At 30.1% G+C, this 24,860-nt stretch overlaps 2 protein-coding genes across 2 annotated transcripts in view; both read right to left on the bottom strand.

The window, feature by feature from the left end:
- LOC124949168 (hemicentin-2-like) overlaps window positions 1–17,754 on the bottom strand; it is a 30,296-nt gene extending 12,542 nt beyond the window's left edge. Inside the window, exons 1-2 of the mRNA XM_047493829.1 lie at window positions 16,366–17,754; window positions 16,038–16,244 (exon numbers count right to left, since the gene is read on the bottom strand). Coding sequence (XP_047349785.1) covers window positions 16,038–16,122 — 85 coding nt within the window. The 5' untranslated portion in view covers window positions 16,123–16,244; window positions 16,366–17,754. The remainder of the gene's footprint in view (window positions 1–16,037; window positions 16,245–16,365) is intronic.
- Window positions 17,755–18,059: 305 nt separating this feature from the next.
- Window positions 18,060–20,987, bottom strand: LOC124949169 (probable cytochrome P450 6a13). Its single transcript, XM_047493830.1, has 5 exons — window positions 20,442–20,987; window positions 19,411–19,930; window positions 19,048–19,269; window positions 18,477–18,728; window positions 18,060–18,342 (listed from the first exon to the last, which is right to left on the bottom strand). Exons 1-5 carry the CDS (start codon window positions 20,778–20,780, stop codon window positions 18,164–18,166), a joined length of 1,512 nt encoding a protein of 503 aa, XP_047349786.1. The 5' UTR covers window positions 20,781–20,987; the 3' UTR covers window positions 18,060–18,163.
- Window positions 20,988–24,860: the final 3,873 nt, after the last annotated feature.

The raw sequence follows: 24,860 nt of genomic DNA, 5'->3' as shown, positions 1-24,860 counted from the left end.
ATATATATATATATATATGTGTGTGTGTGTATCAGCTATAGCACAATTTTAGAATTAATTATAATCAAAAATTATTCCTATGAACAAATTCACACGATTTTATTCATTACATTTTTACATTTTACTTTATCTTTCATTGTTTCCTCTTTTCAAATATATCCTTTTTACGTATAAATGAAAGAAAATTAATTTTTCTATAATAAAAATATTAGATAGAATAGCTCTTAAAATATATTCGATTCAATGATAAAATGAATAAATGTTATGAATGATATTACACAAAAAAAATTCCATTGGATCATTAGTAAAATATATAAAATAAAAAAAAAATGATAACAATTTTATTTTTTACACCGTCATTGACAAAATTTTCAAAGATATATATGAAATTACGATACCGAACGATACAAATTTTTTAGGCTGATCGTACCAAACGACCAAGTTATACAATATATATATATATACTCTCCCATGTAAACGTCCGAATATTATCTTTGGACATATCTAGTATCGTGAAGTGTTACTTCAACTAGTATCTAGTATCGTGAAGTGCTACAGCGACTGTATAGTGTATACATTGGAAACAAACCGAAGCACCGACAGTTAGGTAAATAGATGGGTAGATAGAACGTAGAGCCGAATACATTTGAAGCTTAGATCGAGACATTAGATGTGTCGTTCCTAGAAACATACATATATACATACGCATACGCACACATTTATGTACATATACACGAAATAATTTCCTGTCTCCTAATTACATAATTAATCTTGAATCGATATCTTCGATAATCTATTAACATTCACAGCTCATCGTTCTTTGTTCCTTCTCTAGGAATATCGAATATTAGAAACAACGAATATTTTATAAATGTACAAAACTATTGAAGATCATTCAATTGAAACAAAAATATAATTTCTATAAACATATTAGTAATAGAAAAAAAATATTTTATTATTAAAATATTATTAATATTTCATTATTATATAGAACGATAAATAATTTTTATATCATAAATATATTCCTATAAATCCACATATACAATATTATATATATATATAGATAGAATATATAGATAGAAAAGAATATATATATGTATATATATATATATATATATATATATATATATATATATATATATATGTACATTATACCTTTCCATATGAATTATCTTGAATCATCTCATCCATTACAACGTCAAAATAGTTCAAGTTGGCCTCGACTATCATTGGCGTTGACAATGTTAGTTCAAAAAAGCGTGATCCGTGCACAAAATCACGTGGGTTGTTTTATGCGTATTTTCGCTTCGATGGAAACAACTGAAAAGAGAGCGATTTGCCGATCCATCGAACCGGGAATTATGCTAATATTCTACTTCTTATATCTATACTATATTTAATGTTATCAATAAAATAACAAATATTTATTATCTATAGAATCGTCTATCAAAATATCGACAATTACTTCTGCACAAATTTGCATGTGTTTGCTTAATATTATATCCAGGATGCTTAGTATTCCAAACGTAAACGACGTTTGCATATTCTTGCTAGAATCTACTTCAAGGAGAACCGAGAAATGACTCATATAACTTGCCCAGGTAGATAAGACGATACATGAAATTATAACAAAGAATATTCCTTCGAAAATTAAAAATCAACAAGGTTCCAATTATTCTCGAAAAATTTCAAGTAAAAAGTTCTCTAAATATATAATATATATTTTTACAGGTCAAATGATTAATTGATCATTATTTATAATGTCCGGCCATTACGAATAATAATTAAAAACGACTGTGCAGTCTAATAATCAATTTCTTTTACTGATCATACATTAAGGACAAAACTACTAAGTCCCTTTGAGCAATTTGATCTAAAAAAGAAAAAAGGAAAGAAAAGAAAAAAAAAAAAAAGAAGAGAGAAAAAAATAAAAATAATGTACCTTAGCATCAAGCATTATTAATTTTTGTGAATTATTTCAATGTATTTTCAAATTAAAACAATTTCATATTATATACGGATCATATTAATAAAATAATATATTTCTATATAACATGTTTCGAATATGCATAATTATTGACTTTTTTATTCGTTATTATTCATAATGCTTGTATTAATCACTTACAATTAATTCATAACAATTAATTCATAACACAATGTAATAAATTTCAATTTTAGGATTATATCTTTTTATATAGTTTTCTGTAATAAACTTTTTACACTATTCGATTTTATTTTATATCAATTTTTTATTAAATTTTCAATTTTAAAAAATTCTAAAGATCACTTTAAATAACTAATTAGGTGGTATGAAAAGTGGATATCACGTTTTCTTCTCAATGTTCTTAGCGCTATATATCGGCTCAAGTCGAGATTCTTCTTTCTTTTCTTTCTCAATATGACATGGAAAAGTTCTTTATAAGAAAATACTAGAAAATTTCTTACGAATGAAAAGAAAAAAGAAAAAAAAAGAAAAAGAATTAAAATGTCCGACAAAATTAACTACAGTACTTGCAGGATCAATTTGCAATTCGATGCTAAATGCAATGCGCACCCATGACGCAAATCGGATCGCAGTCGGATTATTACTCCTCTTCTCTTCTCTCTCCCACAAACACCTCTACAGCTTCTAATACTATCAAAAAGAAATCATTATTATCACTTTGTCCGATGATAGCAGTATTCATATTGATCAATGATAAATTATGACAAATAATGTGAAATTTATTACTCTGCCCGATTTTGTTTGTCATTATTCATAACAACTGGGCATTATAAATAATACCCGTATTAATCACTCATATCATAACACACACACACACACACATATATATATATATATATATATATATACATACATTATATATATTGAATTAAAACAACAAATAAACTATGATTTTATTCTTATCGAAAACAAAAGAATATGTATATATATATATATATAATATATATATTAAACAAAAGCATGTTTAATTAATCATTGCCTTAATATACTCATCCTTCAACTTTCGATTTATGCGAATTCCATCATCAAAGAAAGAACGCCATTCATACCAAAAAAATATTTCATTTAATAAAGTATGAATAAAAATGTGAATTATTTTTTTCATATCGTCTATTAATTGCGACAAAGAAAAGATCCCTCGTTTCTTGAAGACAATAGAACGCATTTCCAAAAGACAAACTTGAACGATCGAACGTAAATATATAAGAGCGGATTTAAAAGAATCGAAAGATTCATGAATCGACATTAGTGATTCTCAGAAAGACGAAGAACGTCTTTAGCTTTTAAACAGAAAAGAAGATACGATGGATTTTTAAACAAAGACAAAAGTCGAGAATCTCGTGAGTTTTCTTCATCGAGATAATTGATTCGAAGATCTTAAAGATTTTCCTCAATTCGAATAATCACTTCGATGAAATGATGCAAGCGTCGATTTAAATGCGATGACATCGGCGCCAAGCTTCAATTCCATGAAACAGTACAATTGATGAATAAGAAAGAAAACAACAAACATATAAAGATTGCGATGTTAGGGGATGGTAAATGCTTGGACGATCGATTGACCGAATGAATCCGACTTCTTCGAGGATAAAACGAAAGAAAAGAAAGTCCGACTATCTCGAGCTCTTTTTCTCTTTCATTCGCTTCTTTCCTTTCTCTCTCTCTTTCTCTTTTTTCTTTCTCTCTCTCTCTCTCTCTCTCTCTCTCTTCTCTCCTTTTTATCAGTTTCTTTCGATTCTCAATATAATCTCTTTCTCTTTTCTTCTTTGAGCTCCATATCCATGGTATGAGACAATCGCGAATCCATGAACAATTGCACGGATCAATCAGTTTACTACTGAACTATAGTGTTTTCTTATCCCTTCTCTCTCTCTCTCTCTCTCTCTCTCACTCACTACTTTTTTCTTGTTTTCTTCTTCTTAACATTCCTATTACTCTATATATTGTACTTTAGTTATTTCAACTTTACTTATATATGTACATACTATCAGTATCTTGTCTAAATCAGATATATCCATTTGAAAGAAGAGGAGAAAGATCATTCTCTGTTAAGAGGAAGTAAAATGTCTTTTCTAAAAGAGTTCTAGTAAGAGCCAGGGCCACGACCTATGCTCCATCGGAAATCTCCTTCTTCCGATCGGACGTAGAAAGCAGGATCACACACCTCAGATATATACGATTTCAAACTGGATCCTATTCGAGGATCGAGGGATAGAGATAATGCAAGATATCGTGAACGATATATAAGAAGCTAAGGGAAAAAGGGCGAGTTCTGAGTTTCTTTCGAAGGACTTATGATAATTAACGGGCAGTAGTTTTGTTTCGATAAGAACCGGAGGTACGTCTTTTCCGTTCGTTGACCCTTTTATGATTTTCTTTTTTCTGTCCAATCGAATATAAATTTTAAAATTATTACTGATCCCATAATATATGATCTAACGAAAATATAAAATTAAAAATTATATATTATAAAAAAAAATAATTTCAATAATCTTAAAATAATATCGAATTTATTACAAGGCTTAATAGTTTAATTCTTTTAATCTTTATTTACAATTTAAAAATTATGCCTTTTTTTCTTGAACTTGTTTATCACATTTTATCGCGATCTTATTTTTTATATTTTTTCGCATTGAATAAAAATTTTCTACACACGCACACACCAACGATCAAATTATCATTAATTCACAATTAAAATACCACAAATGCAGCTATGTCTAAATAAAATAACCACGTTTCATAAATTTTTTATTTAAAATCGATATGCGAATAAAGTTGATAGCGAATCGATTTTTAGCAAAGCGATTTTTAGCGAAACTAAAACGCTACGTTAATTAGTCTGAGAAAAAAAAAAGCTAATGATCTTCCGAAACGATAAATCTTTTACTTTATATGCAAATCTCTCTTTATCTTCTTCAGTATTTATATGAATTATGATATTGCAACGAGTACTATATTACTATATCAAATTATAAATGATTCTTTAAATTTGCAAATAAATAAAAGAAATTAAATAAAATAATAAAAATTTTCAACTAATAATTTTTATAATTTTATGCATATTACACGATACTTCTCTTCTTTATCTAATATATTAAGACAAATAAGAATCATTTTAACCTCGTCACATAGATCTCATCGAATCCTTTTTATTTGTAGAAACTTGACGTTCACAGAAAACACGTTTGACTAATTAGAGGTCTGGTACAAAAGAGTAGAAATAAATTAGAACGCGCGAAACAGCAAGAGAATTAGATTCCAAGAAATCTCGAAAGGTAAAACTGGTCAACAAGAGAGAAGGAAAAGCACAAAATAAAAAAAAGATGAAAGAGAAAAGAAGGAGGTCCTAGCTAATGGCCGTCAAGCCGTCGATCTGTTGACCGTATTTACCAAGTATATTTAACATAAAAATATGACAATTTTTTGTGTTATGACAGATATACTAGTTCGTGTTGTGCAAAAAAAGAAATTACCTCTTGCTTTTGTAAATGAAAATTTTAGTAAAAGCTGAAAAATATTCGTGAATTTAAAACTTTTCGTAATATTTTAAAGCAACAATGAAATAAATAAAAATCCATTAGACAGTCAGTAGTTATTGTTATAAAAGGTTTTTTACGGGCGACTTAATATCCAGACCTAATCCCTGTAACGCAACATTTGTCAATCCTTTTTCCTACCTTGTGCGGATCAAAATATTCTAAAATGTTTTAAATTTAAGAATAATTTTTCGTTCCCATTAAAATTTTACTGAAATGGCAAAAGGAATTTTCATTTCTCCCATTACGAGTATATTCGACATTGCGAAAAAAAAATTATCATTTTATCTTGACAAATGTACTCGTTTAATACATTTAACAAGTTTTAACGATAATATCAATGAATTTAATCAATAAAATTATTGATTTTTCAACGAAAAAAAAAGAATAAAAAAAAAAAAAAATAAAAAAAAAAAAAAAGAAACCAACTATTATTTCTTTACAATTTAATTCAATTTTACAATATACTCTGTGTTTGACGAGTACATTCGTCATCTCCTAATTTTTACTATATAACATAGATACACATTTTTAAAATAGACCTACACCAGTTAACAGGTTAATACGCAGCTACGGCTTTCGAAGTGGTCCATTAGTCACAGCTCGCCGGAGTTCCCAGCTAAATTTTCGTCTACTATGCTTTTCGTGGAACGGTCTCTAGCGAAAAGTTTGACCAGCCACGACCAGCCTGTACTGGTCTTTCCACAGAGAAAGAGTGAACAAGAGAGAGAAAGAGAAAGAGAGAGAGAGAGAGAGAGAGAGAGAGAAAGAGAGAAAGTCGTTCGTTAGTCCCAACACGGACTTTGAAATACCGTGCTCTCGTGTTTTCTCTCATACTACATATCGCTCGGCTGCTTCCAACTTATTTTAGCGAGAAAGAAGAAGAGAAATAGAACAAGTCATTGCTCATGCACCAACGTAAAAATAATCCTTAGATGTTCTCGATTCTCTATTCATTTTTTATTTTCCATCGGATCAACATTTTTAAATTTCTCCAAAACCATCTGCCAATTTTCCTTTCAACGAATTACGAAAATATACTTCTGACAGGCTTTCATCACAAACAGAATTTAATATAAAATTTGACGAGATCATTTTGAAGCTCGACATTATTAAATAATAAATATCGTATGAATTTATTTATTCTTAAATATAAAACTTAAGTCTTATGGTTAATTATTAGCATTGATTTCATTCTTTTTAATTGATATTACAATAATAATAAATAAATTCAAACAGTTTACGTTAATGACGATAAAAATATTTTATGATAAATGATTTTATCGTAATATCTTATAGTCAATATTATGATATAATAAAACCATATGGAATATGCGTGAACGTAGAAAACGTGCCGACAAGTAGTCCGTGATCCAAAAGAAATAGTCGAGAAAGAAAGAGAATATTCGTTCTTCGGTACTAGAAAAGCAGATAGAAAGAATCTACGTGAAGCACGTGCGACGAGGGAAATCGGATCGAATAGTTTCCCATGCGAATCGAAAGCTTCGGTCGTGCTCTGGCAGCTACTGCTAAAGGGGATGACGCTCGACGTTACTTTATAAATGGAAAATGTTACGACATTGCATCAAGAGTAGATACGCCTACGAACGCGTGAAACAGAAGTGCGATGAGCTGGAAACGAGAAGATGGAGAGACGATGTCGTACTTTTACCAAATACGAATTTTTCTTTTTTGCCTTTTTCTATTTGTCTGTCGATTTTTCTTTATATCTCTCTTTCCCTCATTCTCTATCTCTCTCTCTCTCTCTCTATCTCTCTATTTCTATTTCTTTTTCTTTGTTTTATTTTCTATGTCCTTCTTTATTAAAAACTAATTAATATCAACGAATCGTCTTCAATCCAATGGATAACGACATTGGTTCTTTTCGTCGTCGTTACGAAAGAACCGTATGTTTAAATGAAGAATGGTCTTTTTTATGTCAGCTCGGCTCGCTTTACAAACGTGGTTGAGGATTGAGAGGGTAGACTGTAACGTAACGTTCCGCACATATATAGAATGGAAAATGTTCTGGTATCGTGAGTATACAGGTAAACCACCAACGTATATCAGGGAAAAAAAAATAGAGAAAGAAAAAGAGAAAGGGAGAAAGAGAGAGAGAGAGAGAGAGAGAGAGAGAGAGACGACATCGTATGCCCGGAAGCTCGAGCTACAGGAAGTTTCCGGTTATCTCGAATCACCGATCGTTACCGCGTATCTCGCATTGGACGTTGAAACCCATTTTTTCTCCTCTTTCCCTCTTTTTCTCTCTCTTCCTCTCTCCCTCATTCTCTCTCTCTCTCTCTCTCTCTCTCTCTCTCTCTCTTTCTCTCTCTCTTACTAGTAAAGCCCACGGCTATATAGACGAGAATGATATCCCAAGGGATCGTCTTTCCTTTTCTCTCTTATGGAACGTCGTGTGGCTCGTCCGTCTTGACTCTTTTTCTCTGTCTTTCTCTCTCTCTCTCTCTCTCTCTCTCTCTCTCTCTCTCTCTCTCTCTCTCTTCCTCCCTCCCTCTTCACAAACTCGCATGCTCTCACGATTACACTTGTATTTTATTTCGAAGGGAGATGATCGTGGCATGGAGCATTTTATACTTTATGAACTGCGAAACGTCATATCTAATCCCTGATGCGTGAGCCAACGCGAGATAAAATCGATCGTTCGTATTGGAATATAGCAATATTTAAAATAAGAATATCCTCAGGGAATCATTGCTTATAAGCTTTATTCGCAAACGAATCAGTCCTATTTATATAAACTTTTATTTATTAATTATCATTTATAAATTGATTTAATAAATTAAATGTTTATCAAAAATGGGATGGAAAAATGTGATAAGGAATTTATAATATTGCTGGTATTTTAATTAAACTAAATACTCTGATAAACCATTTTCTCTTTCTCTCTCTCTCTCTCTCTCTCTCTCTCTCTCTCTCTCTCTTTCACACACGCACACACACTCTTTTATTCGAACATCATCGATATCTCTCCAAGCAAAAGTCTATTTATATCGTCGACAGACCAATGAGGAAATTCGGCTACTCGACTCGGCTTTAACGTCTTTCACGCTCGAGATTCGCGTGCCTATTAACGATAACTCTCTTCATTTTTCTCTTCTCGTCTGAATTTAGGACTCCACGGCAACGACCGACCTATTGCGTGCGAAATTCGTAATTACGATTCCCGTATAACTGTCAAGAAGTTTCGCGTTCTTCTCACGATCCATACAAAATGATAACACTTTCGAGATAAACTAGACAAGATCTCTTATCCCTCAATATGATAGCATTGAGAAAGTTGAAAGAAAGAAAAAAAAAAAAAAAGGGAAAAGAAAAAAAAAGAATAAAACGAAAAACTTGAAGGACCGTTTGATTTTTAATTTATGAATAATTATTGACAATTATTCAACGTGTACATCATATATCTATTGTGAATCCGTAGAGACACTGGTCGATTACCGGGTCCGAGGTGGAGCCGTTATGTCAATTTGCATAATGCATCGATTAAATAAACGGGTTGCGGTCCTGTCCGATGTCGTCGAGTACGCGCTCGAGTCGTGGCTGCCGTGCACGCGGACCTACCGCAAAACAATTATTGACAGCCGAATTCTCCATGCCATTCGCGTTTTAGGCCGTGTCAAAATTAATAAGCGCCATGTCTTCTTTTCCCCCTTGATGTTGATAACGCATGTATAGAATATGGAACATCCTGTATATTACGTTAGATCATTATTATGAGCATAATTGATTCGATGATTCTCGAGCACGTACACGTTGGTTATCTTGATACTCGAAATTCATATTACTTTATATATTTATTTTTTTCTTTTTTCGTAATATACATTAATTAATTTTATTCATTTATTATTGCATATTATTATTTTTTTTCTTTTTTAATAATTTCGACGAATAAATTCTTTTAACTAGGTATTCAAATAATATATACAGAGTGTCACGAAATCTTCAACTAATCAACAGAGAAAGAAATCACAAATTGTGATATCAAAAAATATAACCGAATGGACCAATGAATTTCATCTCCAAGATCGATTCATATATTTGAAAATGTCTCACTTAGCAATGCGCCATCTTGTTGAAAAATAATGCATGAATTCAACTCTTCTAGTTGTGAATAAACAGTGTTGGAGTATGTCCAGATAGATATTGAAAATCACTGTTGATTCAGCGAAAATCATGTGTACAATACGTGGATAACAGACATAGACGATTTAAAAACAAGAATCGCAGCTGCTGTTGAATGAATTCGATGTGGACACACTACAGCCTATACGACAACATTTGAATATTGACTGAATATTTTGCGTATCATTAATGATGCACATATATCAAATGTTCGTAACATTTTTACTTTGATAAAAGAAATTTCGGAAAATACAAATTCTACAAATTCTTCTATGATAATCCTATTATATATGCTGTCATAAATTTCATTCAAAGATAAAGTTCTACAGATAATTTTCGGACACCCCGTATATATAATAACATTACATATTACCCTCGGATGCAATTAGCGATGACTGACGTTCAGCAACGTTGCTTTTCACATCATCAACCGATTAAAATCATTAAATTAACCGACCAAATTTTAGTAGAATCCAAAAGAAAGAATGACAGAGAGAGGAAGAGAGAGAGAGAAAAAAGCTTGCTCCTATACTATTACTTCTACATATATCTAATATTTTTATCGCTATATGATAAAAATCGATAATATTAAAATGAATCAACATTTCATTTGATCTTATTTTAATGAAATAATTTTAAAAGTCTTTCAACAAATATAAAAGCTTATTTCATCCATAAAAATAAAGAAATATATTTTAATAAATGTAATTTCAACGAATACACATCTAAACGTTCATTCTACAATTCTATAATTCTCTATATTAATTTAACAAGCAGTATTACGAAATGTTAACTTCTGTAACGAGTTTTATCGAAACAGTCGTTCGAGTCAAATGTTCACAATCGTAAAGCAAATGTTTATATCGGTATCTTAGCAGTGTACTGAAAATGTTTAAACAGTATCTAAGCAACTAAAAGTTATCACCTATGATCATATATAAAAAAGATAAAGGCTAAAAGTTATCTGTCAGTATGTCATGGTCGATCTTAATAATGTACAAACTATAAAAATTAGTCTATCTTTCTATTTGACAAAGAAAGGTGATCATAATATTATCAATAATTATTTACATAAAAAAAGATTTATTTCTACATCCATATCTCATATATACTAACAGAAGAAGCACGAATATAGAAACGATTGATAATCCTGTCGATATTAATATCCTGTATTATTCAATAACGAAATAACATATTTCCAATCGTGTAAACTGCTCATCTAATGTAAATACGAATATTCCTGTATCAAATTTGTACAAGATCCTTTTTATTAACGATAATTAAATATCAAAGTTCGCACAAAATAAACAATCGAAATCGTTACTGATATTCATAAGAGGTCAAATAATAAAATCTTTAAAAATACTTATTGATAAAGTCCTTTTCAATGAATACACTATTATATAAATAGATACGTAATAATCAAGCTAAAATTCATATTAATACATTGTTAGGTTATAGGAATGTTATCAAAGCTTTAAACGAAAATAACGTCAATTATTATGCATATCAATCTAAAAAAGATAAAGGCTATAAAGTAATTCATAAATGCAATCATTCAAAAATTATTATGAATGACATTAAAACTCAATGATTTTTCGATCGAATATTATGGTTGAACTATAAGAAAAATCTTTTCTACATTTTATTATCGAACTCGAACCATAAGGGAATAACAAAGAAATCTATAATTTGCTTACTAAACAAGATTGTTTCTTTTCAATCAACCATATCAAAAAGAGATATTTCTCAATGCACTAGGATGTCAATCTTTTGATCGTATCAAAAATTAATGTAATGAAACATCGGGTTATGTCAAGTATGTCGGATATCATATTATTTCTAGTTGTTCAAGAAAAGTTTACAATGATAATATTAAATATTTTAATTGTTAAAATAATCATCCTATTAGTTACATAAGTTATATGTAATATTAGAAAACAATTGCAGCAGAAACTATTTTCTCCGCTTTGACGCAAGTCGCTCCATAGTCACCCAAATACAGATCCTTCCATTACAAAGGTTATCGCTCAATTTGATGACCAAGTCATTACAAAATCATATCGACGTGCTATTAGCGGTAATACTCATGCAAGAGTAAATTCATTGCCGGTAAATAATTTCATTGATCACACTGGAATTAACACTATCTCGGATACTTGTAAAATCAAAAATATTATTCGTTCTATCTGTCGAAAAATTGGAAATTTTTATAAACATTCATAACGAACAAATGAATTTATTAAAACAATACAATGCGAAACTTACTTGCAAAACTCATGTTAAATAAAAACCATAATGGATCATAAATTAATTCTCACAGTTTGGAATATCAATTAAAAGCCGGCCTAACTAAAGATATATTATACATGAAATAAAAATTTGTCGCATCATGAACGATATATTTTATCGGCTCAATTACTGTTGCAATAATTTATAATCTATCGAAATTTAAAATAAGCAAAGAACGATAGATGAATTTGTTTCTTCTTTTTTTTATCCTTCATTATTAATAAGCGATTTTTAAGGGAAGAATTTTTTTCGATTTTAATGTGAGAAATTAGTAAAGGTTACAAATCTCAGAAGTAGATACCTGTGTACAGACGATACGCTAACTCTCCCTCGATGTTATCTCGACAGGCTCCTACCTACGACTGATCCCAAACTAATGAAAAGACGCTCGACTTTTATGACTTTTCTTCTTGACTAGGCATAAATAACAATAAACATTCGATCGCTAAATCTTCCCTGTATCTAAACTCTCGATCATTCTCTTGTTATAATAGAAGATAAACAAAAGCTTATACTCACGTACGACGTATTCTCAATTTACAATAATACCACCGATTGAGATTTATTAAAAAAGTGAAATAGCATACTCCTGAATTGTAATATATCCTTAAAGACTCCTAATCAAATATAAACTGCTATTAATGATCTTTATGAAATTATTTACAACGCAGCCTCAAAAATTACACCATAAAATACTCTAAACAATTCTATAGATCCATAGAATTGTTAACTATATATATAATACAAAAAAATTCTAACTATATGTATAATACAAAAAAAAAAATCGAGAACAACTACCACAAACAAAAAAAAACTCGGTATAACAAAAAACTGATTAACGTAACAAGCAGAGGATATACAAGAATCAATGCAAGAATTTATTTATCACAATTTCTACAATTACATCTCTAATTTGTTTCCACCGAGCGATGCTAATTATTCATTTTAAAAGACGATAAAAAGATTGAAACGTCCAATAGCTTTTAGTCCGATTAGAAAAGTAAATGATAAGCGAGCCAAATGCGGCGATAAAAAAGCAATTGCGTTTACAAAACACTTATTTAAAGTTTTTCATTCCTATTCAGCAAAAGACACTTTAAACTCAATAGACGGAATATGAGCTCAGAGCTTACGCTTAAAGAAGTAAAAAAGAATCGTGTCGAACTTACAATTAAAGAGAACACCAGACATTGATATCTGATCATTGGAAAAATTATAAAAAAATTTTTAAAGCTATAAAAGCTGATTACAATCATCTTCGATGTAGTACTACGATTAAAATTTTTTTACGAATTAATAAAAGATAATGCAAATAGTAATGTTATCAAAAAGATTTATCCTAACCGATTTCATATAAGCCAATTTCACAGTTAGCAATCACGTCAAAAATAAAATTCAGAGAGAATAATACTCAGAAAATTGATATCAATTATCTCGTCAAAAATGTTCATACCCGACTATCAATTTCGATTTCGTAATAAACATTCTACGATCCAACAACTGTATAAAATTTTCAATGCCATCATTATTTGCTTTGAAAAAAAAAAAAAAAAAAAAAAAAAAAAAATTATATTATTCAGCTGTATTTCTAAATATTGAGAAAGCTTTTAACGAAGTCTTACATTTTGAAACAGTAAACAATTTTCCAACACTTATCTCATTAAATCTTACCTATCAAATAGAAAATTTATAGTCGAAGTTCAAGACAATTACTCCAATCAATATTCAATAAATTCTGGTATTCCACAAGATAGTGTCTTAGGACGTATACTTTATAACTTTTACATTGCTGATATAATCATTTCACAGGATACTTCTTTTTCAATTTTCATCAGTTTTTCAATGTTTCGATGACACTACTGTTTTTTGCAATGCACGATGACGCTAACATCGATTCTTAGTTTCTGCACTTACTTTAAAAAACTTGATTCTTAAAATGAAAAATAAAAGTGAACGAGACAAAATCCGTACACATTACCTTAACATTAAAGAAACAAACATCTACTCCTGTATTTCTAAATAAAAAAAAAAAATCATACTCTCCAAGCTATAATTGTAAAACACTTAGGCATGTATCTAGATAATAAATTAACATTATACTCAAAAGAAACATTACACCCAAAAGAAAAGATGAAGTAGATTAAAAAAAAAAAATAAATAAAGAAAGAACTTAATACAGGAAGAAACTAAAAACTGAACTCAATCAATAAACTCCTACTGTACAAAACTATTATTAAACTTATCTGGATCTATGGAATTGAATTCTGGTGTACAGCAGCCATGAACAACTTTTAAAAAATGAAACTTTTACAATCAATAATTTTGTGCACGGTAATTAATGTTTCCTTGTACATTAGAAATGAAAATCTCAGAAAAGATCTCGAGATGGAATCAATTGAAAATACAATAAAACGTTTTGCTACGAAATATATATAAAAAAAAAAAAAAAAAAAAAAAAAAAAAAAAAAAAAACTAGAAGATCAACCAAATTTTCTATCTAACAACTTATATTCTACATTTATTCCGAGAAAACTTTAACAAGAAACATCACATTGATCTGATTAACTGGGACATTCAATGATTTCCGAATAAATGTTAAATTAAGTCTAAGACATGAATTATTGGAAATATGCATACAAATTAATACTCCAAATCGTTACACCAATTTACCGAATGTTTTTGTGAACAAATTCTAACAAAAATTCTAGGAAAATAACGAGGAAAAAAAAAGAAAAAAAGAAAGAAACAACATAAGAAGACTTTTGCAACGAGAAAAATTGATCACGTAGATTCACGCGAATTGTAAGTGAACATAGAAAAGAATGCCTTACATTACATTAACGAGCATGAATTTACTTGTTCTTCGACACTATCCCATCCTTAAAAAGCAGAAACAAAATATAACACGAAAAGCACGATTTTTGCTTTTACCAACGATAAATGTGCGAGCTTCTGTTAATCCGAGCTCGTTCTATTTTACACGTGTTTTTAGATAAACGTTCTCTCTCTCTCTCTCTCTCTCTCTCTCTCTCTCTCTCTGTCTCTCTCTCTTTGTCTATCTCTTTCCCTTTTTTCTCTTTTGCAAGTACGCACGCTCTTCTCCATTTCCTTTTTTTTTTTTTATTTCACATCGAGAGAAGCAACGAGCGACGCGTAAAAACGCTGCCAAGCGACGTATCACAACGCGAAAAAATCCTCGAAAACGTTAAACCGTAACTACGATCGATAATATCTCGAGATTATATCGTTTATCGTTACGATATTTATCGTCTAGTTGTATCTTTCGCTCTATATAAAGAATCATTGGAAAAATCGAAATATTATAGACAAGATTAAACATAAAAGTTTAAGATCTATATATATATATATATATATATATATGTTCATGTGTATATGTATGTTCATACATATATATAAAAATATATATGAATTGTGAGAAGCATGATTAGCTGAGTCAATTAACACGATTTATGCGAACTCGCACGATGTCCTAGAAATGCGTTGGGATTGTTGGTTGAATTATTTCGAAACTAATCGTGTTGGAAAATCCACAAAATTGAATGTCAGCGATGAGAAACGACAGTACGTTTTAATCCGTTTGGATGTCATCCTTGCGAAAATATTGTTCACTGATTTTTCTCGATATAAAAAAGATCTGTCTAATAAGATTAAAAGCTTTTGATGATTATTTCTTAAAAATTTCATTATTTTGTTATCTTCCAAAACATTTTTATTTAGTTCTTAATATCAAATTTAAACAATGTCGAACTTAAAGTGTCGAGAATATATAAGAAGATTTCATTGGCGAAAAATGTAGAGAGAAGTTCAAAAGTTCCGATCGAAAGTTAAAATAATCATTTAAGTTTGAAGTCGTTTCAAGAAAGTTTGAAATCATCCGTCGAAAAGTCGTCGACATATCGGAAACTTAATGGCAACGTAAAAATACGTTTGTACGTACAATACCTACCCTATACGTAGATATATGTATATTTTTTAATTCAACTAAGTACATTTTTAAGAGAACGAGGATAGTACCCTTGTATGTAATTTAAGGAACTTACTAGGTTCGTCGACATCGCCGAGGACAACTTCCGCTACGGCAAACCGAGCGAAAACGCTCATCAGCAAAAGCATTCTCTTGAACATCCTGCGTCGCTATAACTGGATAGACGAATCTATCTCTATCTCTATCAATCCGTCCGTCTTCCGTTCTCGTTCAAATATCGGCCTCTTTAACGTTCCACGAACGTATAACTTCTCTGAAGTACCTACTAAGTCGAGTTTCAATGAGTCAGGTCTTCCAATAATCCGAAATTCAGATCCTTCCTCTTCCTACTTCCTTATCACTTAAACTAACGCACACACGTAAAACACATAATAGACACGTACCAATTCAAAGCTTTATTCAATTTAATATAAGTTCACGTAATCGGCGTTGATTAACTGTCGTAGATCTCGATAAGATTTTTCTTCTTCATTCATGGAACGAAGAAAGTAATACAACTACTATCTTTCTCTCTCTCTTTCTCACGATGATGTCGTCGTCCTCCCTTTTCTTCTCTTCCTCACTCGAGCGATCGTTCATTTTCACCAAGATACGGCAGCAGCCTGTCTATTTATGCTTCGACGTATCTGTCGTTGCCGCGACATTAATGGACTTACTCGATCGAACGATCCTACTCCTTATATAGTATATCCGTGCACGCTCGAACGACCGACGACCCTTTATATACATCGGTAAACTTATCATACGCACCAACGAGTTCCCGTCATCGTCGAGCGATAATGACGTAATGGGCCGACTTACGAGCGACCTGTAAAAATCGAAAACCAATGGATACTCCTGCAACACTTCGATTGCCAACGAGACAACGTCATATCTGAATACTCGTATATCTTCGTATATACTTTTTATCACGACATCGATACCACCCCACGCACGTTCCTACAAAGATATCTTCTTGACACCTCTTCTTCACGTTTCTTCGATCTTTCTTCTTTATTTCACAATTATTATAATTTTCTTTTCATCCTTCCAAATCGTTTCAATCTTTCGATCACTATTTCTCGATTTTAATTATAGGAAGAAATCGTTTAAATTATTCATAGAATTAAACATACACACTTGCGATACTTCATTTCCACAATGCGATGAGATCGACGAAATTTTAATCATTCGTTCTTTAATACGCAATAATAATATTCGTCATTTTTAAAGAAATGAACATTGTTCGAAAGACGTTCATAAATAAAACAAATATTTTCTATTTTTGTTCGATTAATTTATTCGTCCCCTTTTTCGTTCACGTAAATGCATAAAAATTGACTTTTCGATTTGTAAAATTGTACACTTTTTACGAAATATTTTATAACAAATTTATCGAATAATAAATATGAAACTTGAATGAAGAAAGAGAGATTCGAAAAGCGTTAGACCCCTGCGCAAGACGGAAGGCGCGCTCTCTGCTGCGTTGCGGCAGGCCTACTGACAGGGGCCACCAAGCTTTCGGCTCAGCTCGGCACGATTCGTGCGACTCCGTCGCCCTCCGACGGTCGCTCAAAGTATTCGTCCGATCACTTTTACTCTACCTCGGCCGGCCATCGAAACCCGCACAAATACAAACGTACAGTCACGCAAACATCACCACTCAGCCATGGCCACCTTCTTCGACCCGGACGAACAAATTCTCTTCTTGGCCATCTTACAAAACGATCGGTTATTCGAATAAATGTTAAAAAAAAAAGTCACCTTTCGTTCTTACCAATTCGACTAACAAACAACATAGAGACTTTTTCAATTTACCTTCAATACCTAATTCTAAATAATATTATATTCAAATATAAGGTAAATAAAAGCAAATTGCTTTCTAGGAATACTTTTACTTCCAAGAATATATATTCTGTTGTTACATTTCGCAAATCGTTTACGTAATAGAAATTTGTATGTTTTTAAAGATGAAACTATCTCCACGTATTTTGATTATGTATTAAATAAATTATCATCAATAAATTTATAAGGAAAGGAGATTATGACAATTAAGAACGATTATTATCATATATGGTGATAATTATGAATACCAACGTAATCTCCTACATAGCGATAATTTCGAATTTAATACGACGTTAACGATAAGAGTATAAGAGTATTATTAATCACAAATGACGGTATAATTTCGTGCATAATGCATCAGGAAGCGGTAATAGGTGATAGCTTTACGTATATTCCACACGTCGGTTGTAGCATTATGACATCCTGCATATTCAAAGGATACGGTGGTGTTGGTGTTTTCTCACAAACGTCAATTAAATAATTGTTAAGAATTTTGATAAGGCCTATCTTTGCTTGAAGATATGCAAATCGTAGACCTGTAAAAAGATGTTATACATATATATATATATATACATATATATATATATACATATATATATATATATACACGCACACATATATTTATTCATTGTTTCAATTATTAACAAAAATCAATGTGATTTTCTCTTACCGACACAATTCCTAGGGCCATCTCCGAATGGTAGGAAATACATAGGATGTCTCAATTTTATAACTTCAGGCGTAAATCTGTTAGGATCGAAAACTTCGGGATCTGGATAAATATTTGGATCATGTTGGATTGCGTAAATCGGTATGAAAACTTTTGTATCTTTCGATATCGTAACTTTAGTACCATTAAACGTATAATTCGTTAATGAGCCTCTAACGAGATACATCACCGGTGGATATTTCCGTAGAGTTTCTGTGTTAAATAATTATTAATAAAAACATTGTATTTAGAAGAAAATTTTTAAAAAATTAACTAGACTGCTGTAGAAATAATTAATTAATATGAATTATTATTGTTTAAACAAATAATGATTCCTTTTCTCGTAAGAATATATATGGTAACTCATATTAATGATAATATTCATAATGATAATATCATATTGATGGAAAATTATCATTAATTAATAATGATTCGTTCTTTACTTCAATAAAGTTGATTTTAATAAAAATGAAAAAAAAAAAATCTTCTTTTATCATTCATCATAATAATAATTTTACGTGTATGTATGTACCTTGAAAAACAGCATCCAAATATTTCATATACTTTAAACAATCATAAGTAATTTTTCCATCAGTCAATTTGAGAACTTCTTTGATCTCTTGTCGAAGTTTCGTTTGAATTGTGTGATTCATTGCCAACTCGTACATGGCATTACTTAATGTAGCCGAAGACGTTTCGAATCCAGCAGCAAAGAATACGAATGCTTGCGCAGTAATAAGAGTATCGGTCAGTTCTATAAATAATAATAAAATATTTCAGTATTATTTTCAGTAAATTTTCAGTATATTTTCGAATATATGTACGTATTTGAATTTCAATGAAATACAATATATACGTATAAAAAAAAAAAAGAATAAATATTGAAGAATCTTACCAAAATCAGCGAGTTTTTCCTGATCCTTTAGATCCATCAAAATATCGATGAAATCATGCCTACGAATGTTGTTTATTTTTCTGTAATGTATCATATCCATTGTAATCTTTATAAAAAATTTTTCAACGTCTTTATCAACAAATAATCGACCAATAATATTGTAAAGCCATGGCATTTTTCGAACTAATTCCTTGGCATAAGTTTTATAATCATTTCGAAAGATCTTTTTTCCCATTCGACGAAATTCATTTGTCTCATCATTGATGGCATTAATATCAAGACCAAAAGCACAAGAACCAATAACATCAGTAGTATATCTAGCTGTAAGATCTCGGCACTCTATTGGCTCGTTTTTCTCTGCAATATGCATCATATACTTCTCGAAATGTTCGGAACATTCGATTAACAAGTGAAACATGTTCTTCAATTTGCCGGATGTAAAGACAGATGTTAACTTTGTTCTTAATGGCCGCCATTTAGATGCTTTAACCCTAAATAGATTCTCCGATAGGGGATCATGCTGAAAAAAAGAAAACGAAAATCATATTCCAGTCCTATACTTTTTTCAAATCACACAATATATTGCACGTACAGATATGTGTATTTTCTATATTATATTTTCAACGCTTTGTGTTTACGTATATATACATTACAGTTTGTAAACAAAATATATATTTGTCATAAAATTATAATAAAAAATTTTTCTTCCATTGTTAAATTAACATATCATTAATGTAATAATATATAATTCTTTTTCCTTACACAAAAACAAAATCTTAAAAAGTTGTACATAGAAAGATTTAATTCCAATCTATAACTTAAACTCCGCACACACTGTCGTTATTATTGATATAATTAAATTTATTATTATTACTATCATATATTTATCGAAATTTCTTTTTTTATAATTTCTATAGGTACAATAATCGTCAAATGCTTAAAAAGAAATGTAATATTTTAACGTTTATATATAACAGTTATATTGCTGAATATCTGTGCGAATAAAATGCAAAATTAATAAATTGACTCACTTTTTCATTAGAAAACATCGGTCGTTCAGGAAACACAGAGAAATCCTTAATAAGCACGTCTTTGATAAGATCAGGATCACGTAGAATTAATGATGGTAGATCCTTTTCATATATACCAACCATTCGTTCGTCCTTATATTTATCGTACATATTTTTAAGAAAGATTGATATAGATATTTTAGCTCGCATTACATCTATTACATTGCCAAATATTAATATAGGCTTTGGTCCTTTTACACCTCGGATTTTCCAATAATCAAATGTTCGTGTAAGATAGTAATACAATAATAATAAACTCGCAAATATCAAGCATATTACTTCTGTTATAGTAAGAGACATCGTATTTTCGTTTGTATTAATAAATTGTAGTAGTGAAAAAAAAAAGAAGAGAACGAGTGAATAAGAAAAATTATTAATTCAATATAATTTATTATTAAATCAATATAATTTAAACTACTCGTGAATTAATTCTACAAATTGTTAACGATATCCAAAGAAATACTGAACTGAAGTTCTTCATTTCAGGAAGATACTTTATCTCTAGAATGTTCTTATCGTACTGGCTTAAATAAGAACGTTCTTTCATATATCTTATGAACGTTTTTTAATGAACCTTGAACGATGTACCGTGGTAATAAAAGTGCTTGTACATTTAAGATGTTTATTCTGTTACATTCAAGATAAAAAGAAAAGATTTTAACATTGTCTTATAAGGCAGATTATGGAAGCATAAATGGAATAATTACTCAATAACCAATGATCAAATTAAATCTAATATATTGTATTAAAAATTTCGGGATTTAAATAAATGTTTGAATCATATTGGATTCTGTAAATCATTATGTAAAATTTGGTATCTTTCAAGATTGTAACATTAATAGTTAGTACCATGTAATAAACTAACGAACCTTTAACAACCAGATACAAATATTTCCATAAAGTTTTCATATTAAATAATTTTAAATTAATTTATACATGCTATTTCCCTCTCTAACATTTTGAAACTCTCTATGAAATTCTCTTCCTAATCATCATAAAACATCAAATCCGTAAAAACGTTATTTGTACTATTTCAAATAAAAATGTAGTATTTCATATGTACATTACATGTTGGAATACACATAAATATATGTATATGTATATATATATATATATATATATATATCTATTTATAATATTTACGATAATATAATTGGATAGAAGAAAAATCGAAAGAGAAAAAGAAATAGTCTATTAGTCACATCGTTAAAACACGAATTGAATTCTACTCGATCACAAATATTAAGTGCAACATGCAAATCCGCTTTTCGACATTGATTTTCTCTAATTGCCCCTTGCTCGTGGCTCGTCATGGATAACATCGCAATGAGTCGTTACGGTTGATTGTCCCTATGTTTCGTCAGCTTAATTAATAGCCATTCTATCAAAGTAGTTAAAAAAATATATTAATTCGTAAAGTGTTAACTTGACTGTTTTTCTTACTCATAATTATCTGTAACTTGAAGAAAACAAAAATTATAGAAAATCCAAAATTCGTTTTTATATCTTATCTTCGATTAATACCTTTGATCTTGACGTTGCATACTAATCGATCCTAATCACCGACGAATCATTGATCATCGGAATCAAATATGTAAACGCTCATATATTCCTTTGAATTTAATGATCGCCGATCATTAATTGACAGTCTTTATTTTAACAATAGCTTCATGCGTACGTAAAGACAAAAAATATTTATTCCAATATTTAAGTGTAAGTTAAAAAAGACATAAATAAAATATTGAACCATACAGATAAAAACAAAATACATCTTATAAAATAGACAAATACGTATTGCACTTGCTCAATAAGAATATTTTTTGTTGAAATTTCTATCTCGTTATTGCATCCAGATTGCATTATTTTAATAAATTTCAATAAATTGATAAATATACTACAATCGATATATATTATAAATATTTTACGTTTGTCTGATAATTAACTCGATATGTTAACTAATCGAACGATATTATAACTTTAATATTTATATTTAAATGCAAAAAGAATATATATATATATATATATATATATATATATATATATCAGAGTGGAAACAGTATTACACTCTTCATCAATAATATTACTTCCTGTTTGTATTTTATATTTTACTAAAAAGGTTTCTCATTGATCGATCGATTACTCTCGAGTAAAATTAACAACAAGATAATATTATAACAAAAAGACATAAGAAATAATCGTTATTTAACATATCGATAATTATAATTGTTATTAAATTAAATATTTTAAATTGTAATTATTTTATTTAAAGAAAAGAATCGACAAAAGAATTTCATGAGCAAAATAATAAAACATTTAAAAGAGTGAAAGAAAATAAAATAAAAAAAAAAAGTTGCGCGTATCACGGTATGGACTGAGGATGAACTCCAACCCATTTTCCTCGAGAATTGTTCGCCGTGAATAAGCGAGACAACGTCGTCCTTCATTAGCCTGTACCGGAAATGGAGTTTTTCCTGCCTTCCGGTCCGTCAATAAGACGCGTTCGAGTCGAGCTTCTCTAGCGACGTGAAAAAACGTGCAAAGCGAATGAATAGCATTTCCGACGGGACCTGGAAACGGGCTAACAAAAATGTCACAGTCATTCTTCTGCCTTAATTATCCGTCACGGAAACGGCCACGTCCGTGCGGAACCGCGACGCCGCAGAACCGCAGCCGTTAGAAAGCCTCGAGAAATTCTCGTATTCTTTCATGATTCGTCGCTCTCGATTCTTGATTAAGGCTGTTCATTATTTTTTGTTCGAAGCATGTCTGACTTCAGCGATAAGTATAGAGAAAATATAAATTACTAATACAAGTGGGGTACACTGTCCCCACCATTCATCTATCATATCGGTATATAAACTTGTATTTGTTATTTCTCTATCACACATGCATAACTATTGATTTCGTCTGGTTTAAGTAATTTAGTAGATTCACACTTTTCAATCTTTCATATGTAAATCTTTCTTTAATGGTAACATGCGTCTCGAAGTAATCCATGCAAAATAAAACGTCGATAAACATTTGTTTCACGATAAAATCATAAAGAATAATAAATATAATTAACACATATGATGTAACATATTTTACGAATTATAAGAAATTATCTTTGAATTTAACTATATTTTATCTATTTGTTTGTAAATGTATTATTGGAAATGTTAAAGTGTTAATACTTCAGTATTTGAACGGAATTAAATTGAAGGAATTTTAAAAATACATTGAAATACGGAGCCTTTCGCCCGATAGTACTTGCGTCGGATGATTTACAATTAGATTTCAATATATCGCAAGTAATACCGACTCAGGTCTCACCACGTAGAGGTTACTGCATCTGGAGATCCACTGGCTAACGTTGACTTTATTCTAAAATCCGCGTTCGCAAGATAATCTAAATGAATCTTCGAGGAAATAAAATTAAGTCCGCCGATAGAACTTTTAATCGTGTCCACCATTAATGTGATTAATGTTGGATTATGCCAACCGACACACACGCAAATCTCCTTATCCTTTCCATATTATCGCATAAAAATCGATGATGAATCTATCACTCGATGATGCCTCGATGATCCCTTAATGATCCTTCGATGATCCCTGAAAAAGATGAAGAAAAGATGAAGAAGAGAAAGAGAAGAAATATGAAATATGAAAAGAAAGCCGAAGAAATGAAAGTGGATATATTGAATATCGTTCCATTCGATCAAAACCGGAGTAACAAAATCGAGCTCTCGATTATTGCGTACTGAAAGAAAAAGGTCCATTCAAGGATTAAAACCTAAGGAATAATAAGAGAAAGAAAAAAATAAGAAATTCACGATTCTAATCTAAACTAATATTCTTTTCTCGTGACGCGTGGCAAAAGGAAGAATTTGACACACATCATGGTACGCTCGTTTCAATTCCATATGCACCTTTATTCGATGCAGTTTCAATTGTCCAGACAATTACCATATCATATGTTTCGTTACTATCATTTTATTAGAATTTAATTTTATTGAAATAAGAAATATATTAGTTATAAAAGATAAAAGTATGAATTTAATTTAATTGAATTATTTAATTTAATTAAAAAAAAAAAAAAAAAAGAAGAAGAAGAGAAAAAAGTGAAAGAATTGTGACTTGATTTTAACGAAAGACTTAATTTTATTAAAATAAAATTATGATTTTAATAAAACATTGGAAATGAAAATGCAAAAAATTTATTACTCAAGTTTAATAATACAATATTATGTTGTCTCAGTTTTTTAAATCTACACCACTTCACTCATCACAATAAAAGCATTTTGAGTGATAACATGGTAAAATTAAAATATGACTAAAAGAACCATTCTCGAAAGATTCCGAGGAATTAAAATTATTCCTTATTCTAAAATCTGGATAAAA

This window comes from Vespa velutina, chromosome 5 (genome assembly GCF_912470025.1).
Source record: "Vespa velutina chromosome 5, iVesVel2.1, whole genome shotgun sequence".
Lineage (NCBI taxonomy): Eukaryota > Metazoa > Arthropoda > Insecta > Hymenoptera > Vespidae > Vespa > Vespa velutina.
Note: the sequence above shows the minus strand (reverse complement) of the source record. Positions and strands in the feature narration are given on the sequence as shown.

What these genes read in the sequence shown, in the direction of transcription:
- LOC124949169 (XM_047493830.1), bottom strand. Translation starts at nt 20,780, where the DNA reads ATGTCTCTTACTATAACAGAAGTAATATGCTTGATATTTGCGAGTTTA. An exon ending in CGATGTTTTCTAATGAAAAA is followed by an intron (nt 19,931 to 20,441) that starts GTGAGTCAATTT and finishes TCTTTTTTTCAG; the next exon opens with CATGATCCCCTATCGGAGAA. An exon ending in GGAAAAACTCGCTGATTTTG is followed by an intron (nt 19,270 to 19,410) that starts GTAAGATTCTTC and finishes TATTATTTATAG; the next exon opens with AACTGACCGATACTCTTATT.